Here is a 6767-nt window from a genome sequence, read left to right as displayed (position 1 = left end):
TAAGATGAAACTCGTAGAATCCTTGTGTCAAGTATTACAGACTGCTGGGTTTTTCAGCATCGATCAGGTCAGTGGATGTCTTAAATGGAAGCTTTGAAAACTGTTAAAAACATGCTAAACTAATGTAGCTTCGCCCCTTCCCCTGTGTTTTGGGGACTGTCCTTGGACTGACAGTGACCGCTGTACTCTGAGAGCCACAACCAGGATTGGTGGCATGCTCCTTGCACACTTGGTCACACCCATCCTGACACTTGACAGGATGGCAAGTGAATCTTTCGAGTTTGCAGTGCCGAGGAAAAGGATTCCTCACACATCTCTGAGTTTTTTATATAATTCATGTAGTGTGTGTCGGTGTGTATGTACACATGTGGCTGAGAGCCTGTGGGGAGGTCAGAGAACAACTTTCTAGAGTCAGTTCTCCTCCCACCAGGTGGGTTCCAGAGTGGGACTCAACCTTGCTTGATTCCGAAACAGCTTTTTATTGGTGATAATGACAGTAATACTGTGTTAGTAGGGTCCTTTATGGACCAAAGGTAGCTTTATTACCTTCTTCTGCCTTACTTAGGATCTGGGGTCTCTTAAGAAAAGAAAATACAAAATCGCAAAGGTAGAGCCCCTGTCTATGGGAGAACAGTTGAAGGGTAATAAAAAAAATAACCCAGGCCTGCCTATAACACTGGCAGGGATTGGAAGCCCAGACTGTGTAGCAGCTTTGTGTCTTCTAGGGAAGGCCTAAGTGAAACAGTTTCAGAAAGGACTGCTGTAAGCCATTACACATACAGTGTAGCAGCATTGATGTCTAGACTGTGCTTAGTAAACTGAGCAGTTTCAGAAGAAGTTTCTTTGTAAAACTTCCCCCCACCCCCTCCTTTTTTTTTTTTTTTTTTTTTTTGAGGTTGGTAATATTCACAGGTTTGTCAGTGATTAAAATAACAGTTGCTAATGGAGAAATAATTCAGCAGATTTTTTTAGTTAAAAAAAAAGTTGCTTTTGAAGTACTATTGGATGATAATGGTTGCAGAAAAATTCAAATTCTGATAATTTTTCTATCACATTGACAAAACTGGTAACTGTTGTCTTAAGTTTGAGTCCTGTGGACCAGGGGACGCACAGCAGGTAAAAGCACTTCCATTGAGATGCTTGAATTCCATCCCTGAGAGCCGTGGTAGAGGGATGAAGCTGACTGTTGTCTATGGCACATCCGCCCACCCACACTAACTCCTGTGTGTGTCAGGCATGGATTGAGTAGTTTGTCTTTTTAGATTGAACCCTGTAATTGGCCAAAGGTCAGAGGCTCTCCTCCTTCCCGAGGCAGGCGGCTGTAACCCAGGCTTTGCTTCTGGCTTTTAGGAAGAAGATTTGGACTTCGTGGCCAGGTTTTCTAAGCTGGTAAATGGAATGGGACAGTCGTTAATAGTTAGCTGGACTAAATTAATTAAGAATGGGGCTGTCAAGAATGCACAGGAGGCACTGGAAGCCATTGAGACAAAAGTGCCACTTATGTTACAGCTGCTAGTTCACGAGGACGATGACATTTCTTCCAACATCATTGGGTTTTGTTATGATTATCTCCATATCCTGAAACAGGTAAGTCAGTGCTGTCCGTTAGATATAGAAAGAACTGATAAAAAGTGAAAATATAGAGCTGGAGAGATGGCTCAGTGTGTAAGAGCACTGACTGTTCTTCCGAAGGTCCTGAGTTCAAATCCCAGCAACCACATGGTGGCTCATAATCATCAGTCTGTAATGAGATCTGGTGCCCTTCTTCTGGAGTGTCTGAAGACAGCTACTGTGTACTTACATATAATAAATAAATAAATCTTTAAAAAAAAAGTGAAAATATAGAAAAAGGTAGAAACACATACATATATATTGTGTCAATTATTTACTATATTTCTTCTGTATTTTTTTAGTTATTATTTTAAAAATTAGATTTAGACAAACAGTGATTAAGTTCCAAACTTTGGACTGGACATGGTGAGCCATGCCTGGAAACACAGCATTTAGAATGAAGACTGAGCTCAGGGTCATTGACTGCTCTACAGCAAGTTCAAGACCAGCTTAAGCAGCATGAGTCCCTGCCTCAAAAGACACACATTCCTAAGTCATGATACAACCTGGGATTATTTTTGTTTTGTTTTGTTTGTTTTAAACCTGAATTTGTCCCCAAACACAGTGAAACGTGTTAAATTACTCCCTCTGACAGTTATTTCTCAGTAACAGCATGAAATATCATGGTGAAGGTTTCTATATTGTGTGCAGTGTTATAAAGATTAATTCCATTATGGCACTGAATGAGAGGCCATTCCTATTTTGTTACATTTTTGTTCCTATGTATTACTTATACTTAAGTGTTTCATTATGACTTTTATACATGTATATGATATACTTCAATCCCATCGCTTCCCCCACCCCCATGTTACACATTTGTCCCCCTTGTCCTGCTGGTACCTTTGTCTCCTTCTGAGTCCTGCTTAGATGTCCGTTGGGGGTTTATTGAATTTCATTACAGTTGTCCATAGCGTGTAGGTGAGGGGTTGTGTACAGGAGCATGAGGCTCTTAACAGAGGCCATATCACTGAAGAAAGTGTCTCCCTGTTGCTTAGCAGCTATAACAGCTTCTCGAGGAAGGGGTGAGGCCTTAAGGACCACCCTTCCCTTCTCCTTGAAATCCGAGTCAGAATGTTGGTGGCCCATTCCTGTGCAGTTAACTATGAGGGCTGAGTCCATGAGTGCAGTGGCCACCGTGTTCAGAAATTGGCATTCCGCACCATCACCCCCTCTGTGGGCTGGCTGGTTAGGTTTTGTTTGCAGTGCTAGGAGTGGAACCCAGAACCTGGACCATGCTTGGCACTCCCTGCTACTGAACTGCTTCTCCACCCTAGGCTTTCCTGGTTCTTAGAAATATAACCACTTATGGGCAGAGTTCAACAGATATTAGCATTGGAGAAATCGATCCTCCCACAGTGTTTTATCTTCTAAGCTTCATTTGCTTTGTTTTAGAAAGCTGAACATGATTGTGCATGCCTTTAACCTCAGCTGTTAGTGTGATTGGTAGATCTCTGAGTTCAAGGATGGTCTGGTCTATAGAATGAGGAGTTTCAGGCTCACCATGACTAAATAGTGAGACTGTCTCAAAATAACAGAAAACACCCTTTACTGCCTTACAGCATAATTCTTTTTTTTTTTCTTTTTCTTTTGGTTTTTTGAGACAGGGTTTCTCTGTGTAGCCCTTGCTGTCCTGGAACTCACTCTGTAGAGCAGGCTGGCCTCGAACTCACAAATCCTCCTGTCTCTGCCTCCCAAGTGCTGAGATTAAAGGCGTGCGCCACCACAACCCAGCCCAGCATAATTTCTTTCTAAATATATGAAAAAAACTTAATCAAGTTAATGTATGTTATTGTCTATATATTATTTATTAGACAAAATTATTACATCTAAATTCAGGAATCTGTTAACTGTTGATTTGCTGCCAAACTACTCAGCAGAAATGGATTTTATTTTCATATTAGACCCAGGGACCTGTACACGCTGGGAAAATGTTCTGACCCCTAATTGTATCAGAAGCTCCATTGTGTATGTTTTAGAAGAATTGATTAGAAAAATACGTTGATAAGCAGATATAGTATCAGAAAACTAACTAAATTATTGTTTACTTTTTATTTTAAGCTTTCAGTACTCTCTGATCAGCAAAAAGCTAATGTAGAGGTAAGTGGCTTCTTTTAAACCAGCAGTAGATGTGTGTTCCCAAATCACTTGGGGTTCCTCACCTGGCTATGGGTGAGGGATTACTGCTCAGAGGCAGCTGCTTCACTGAAAAGCCACAGTCGTGGAGTTCTCTGCACCATGGGTTAGAGAGTCTCTTCCCTGCAGTCCTTCCTGGGGAGGGAGTGGCTTAGTGAGGCTGCTGGGTTTTAGGGACTTTTGGTGAGTTGTTTATTTCCTGAGTCTCAAATAGCCTCCCTCCAAGGTGGACTCCACCCCATGCCACACTTCCACCTCTGCTCCTGTGAGATTCCCTGAGCCCTTGCAGTGGGTGAGGCGAATGCCCATTTAAAGCTGATGATCTGTTCTTTGTCGGAAATCTACCTTGAAATGTAAATGCAACTTAAGATTAAAAGGAACAATTAACAGATGTTACTTTATTACTAATTTTAGGCAATCATGTTGGCCGTTATGAAAAAATTGACTTATGATGAAGAATATAACTTTGAAAATGAGGTGAGGAGTTTTGCACCAGAGAAAAAACAGTTTTAATTTTATTGTTTGTTTGAAGCAAATTAGTATTTTATATTTTAGTTTTAGAGCCCTTTAAAACACCAAAAAAGTAGTGTGTTTTAATCAACCTTGTTTATACTGATGTAGTTATTTATTTCCCTGTTAGTTTGGGGTGGCACTTACGGAGACCTCTAAATCCTTCACTCTCTAAGGAGTTGGGAGGGCATCTGGTAAAGTGCTTGTTGTATAAATGACTTGCAGCTTGATGACTGTAGAAGGCTGGTGTATGCTTGTGGTTCCAGAGCAAGGAAGGCAAGTGGATAGATCCCTGGAGTACATTGTCTGGTCTAGACAGAGTCCCAGGTCTAGTGAGCGAACATGCCTCACACACACACAAAAAGTGGATGGCTCCCAAGGACAGTACCTGAAGTGTGTACACGTATGAGCAAGCATGCACATGTGTGCACACACACACACACACACACATACACACATTTTTTAAGCTGGCAGTGGGGGCACATGCCTGAAATCCCAGCAGTTAGCAGCCTTAGAAAAAAATACTGTCATAATGTGAAGCCAGCCTGGAGCAACATACTGGGCTGTATAATAAGAGCCTTTCTCAAAACAAAACAAAAAAAATGCTTTTAAAAAAAAAATGTGGGGTTTGGGATGCAGCTCAGTGGTAGAGCCTTGCTTATTATGCATAGGTCCTAGATTATGTATATAGCCGTGAAAGAAAGAAAAGCGATACTTTGTAACATTAAGTTTACCGTTGACAGTATTATTGATAATCTTATCTGGGTTTATGTTTAATCAGAGTGCTGGATCGAGGCCCAGTCAACAGGCCTCAGGTCACCAGCCCGTAGGGAGGGTGAGAATAGGCTTGACCTGCCTGGACTTGTTCAGCTACAAGCCTTGTTCAGAGTTGTGAGTGTCAGCCTCCTACTAATTTTAGGGCCTGCCCACTGCTTTCTGGAAACCCGGGGCATGTGTTGGTTAGCCATGTGCCTAAGATTCTGTATTTGGAATGGATGTCAAAGGGTAATAGTGACAGTGAGCAACACATCAGCCTCAGTCCTTCCTAATGATGGTAGTACTCGGGGAGGCTGGAGGGTGAGTGGAGACCACAGGCAAGGACCTAGTGTGGACCCATACCAGCATTTATGTTCAGCCCTGCCCTCCGGAGGCCTTAGGACCCAGGCCTTTGATGGTTACAGTTAGTTTTGGAATTACTAGGGAAGTGCTGCTGTGCTTTTTAAAAATTATTCGAAGATAAAAGATATGAGATAGCTGATCACTTATGAAATTTTAAGATCTCAAAATTAAGTATATAGGAGTGTGTGTATTGAGGTGTGTGTGTGTACACGTGTGTACATGTGTGTGTAAATATATCCTTATTGTGTGTGCAATGGTGAGTGTGGGCCAGGGCCAGGATATTAATTACTATGGAGACTGAGGACAGCTTTTGGTGTTAGCTCCCTCCTCCCACCCTGAGTGCTCCTAACAGCTGAGTCATCTTGATGCTGGCACCTTAAAACTTTAAGACGAGGCTTTTAACTTATGTCACAGGGTGAAGATGAAGCCATGTTTGTAGAATACAGAAAACAGCTGAAGTTACTGTTGGACAGACTTGCTCAGGTGTCACCAGAGCTAGTGCTGGCTTCTGTTCGCAGAGTCTTTAGTGCCACGCTGCAGTAAGTTTTCCTGCCTGAGTAAACTCTTCTGATGGGGCTTTGCAACAGCTGAGTCCTGTAGTGTTCACCCCTCCTTGTGTCTGCCAACAGTTCGCTTTGCTTCTGTAATATTTCCTGTCTCTACCTCTGTGGTTTAAGTCTTGTTGCTTGGCAAAATTAACAAATGAATGGTATAACTTTTTAATCATTCAAGATTTTTTAAAGCATTTTTTATTAGCATGTTAATTATATGTAATAATGGGTTTCGTTGTGGTATTTGCATCCCATGCATGCACTTAATGTATTTCAACCACCTTGAGCCTCATGCAGTTCCTGTCTGTCCCCTCCCATGGTTGTTGGTAACCCTGGGTTTCATTAGGGTTGGTTATAGGAGCATGGATAATGAGTGGTCGATAGAGGAGCGGATGGCTATGCCATTGAGAGGACTTTGTGGTGGGTTTTGTATCAAGAGTCATATAGAACGTTCACGTTGAGATCTCACCTATGAACGATACTGTGCCTTCGTAGGAACTGGCAGACCACGCGCTTCATGGAGGTTGAAGTAGCCGTGCGATTGCTGTACATGCTGGCGGAAGCTCTCCCCGTGTCCCATGGCGCTCACTTCTCAGGTGACATGTCAAAAGCGAGTGCTTTGCAGGACATGATGCGGACGGTAGGTATACTGAGAGTCGTTTGTGCTGTGCTGTAAGCTCACAGGGTTTCTTAATGGTTAGAGCATGGCATATTTTTACAAAGGGACTTTTGGATGCTATAGTAAGCAAGAATAGGTTTCTTTATTTCCTCTCTAGTTGGTGACATCAGGAGTCAGTTCCTACCAGCACACATCTGTGACCTTGGAGTTCTTTGAAACTGTTG

The 6767-nt window shown here is 42.3% G+C and overlaps 1 protein-coding gene across 1 annotated transcript in view; it reads left to right on the top strand.

Moving 5' to 3' along the window:
• The window catches only part of Xpot (exportin for tRNA), a 37171-nt gene that overhangs the window by 13799 nt on the left and 16605 nt on the right, over positions 1–6767 (top strand). Inside the window, exons 7-13 of the mRNA XM_031349459.1 lie at positions 5–67; positions 1351–1587; positions 3670–3708; positions 4159–4221; positions 5788–5912; positions 6420–6564; positions 6701–6763. Of these exons, the coding sequence (XP_031205319.1) occupies positions 5–67; positions 1351–1587; positions 3670–3708; positions 4159–4221; positions 5788–5912; positions 6420–6564; positions 6701–6763 (735 nt within the window). The remainder of the gene's footprint in view (positions 1–4; positions 68–1350; positions 1588–3669; positions 3709–4158; positions 4222–5787; positions 5913–6419; positions 6565–6700; positions 6764–6767) is intronic.

Source organism: Mastomys coucha, unplaced genomic scaffold, assembly GCF_008632895.1.
Source record: "Mastomys coucha isolate ucsf_1 unplaced genomic scaffold, UCSF_Mcou_1 pScaffold4, whole genome shotgun sequence".
NCBI lineage: Eukaryota > Metazoa > Chordata > Mammalia > Rodentia > Muridae > Mastomys > Mastomys coucha.
Note: the sequence above shows the minus strand (reverse complement) of the source record. Positions and strands in the feature narration are given on the sequence as shown.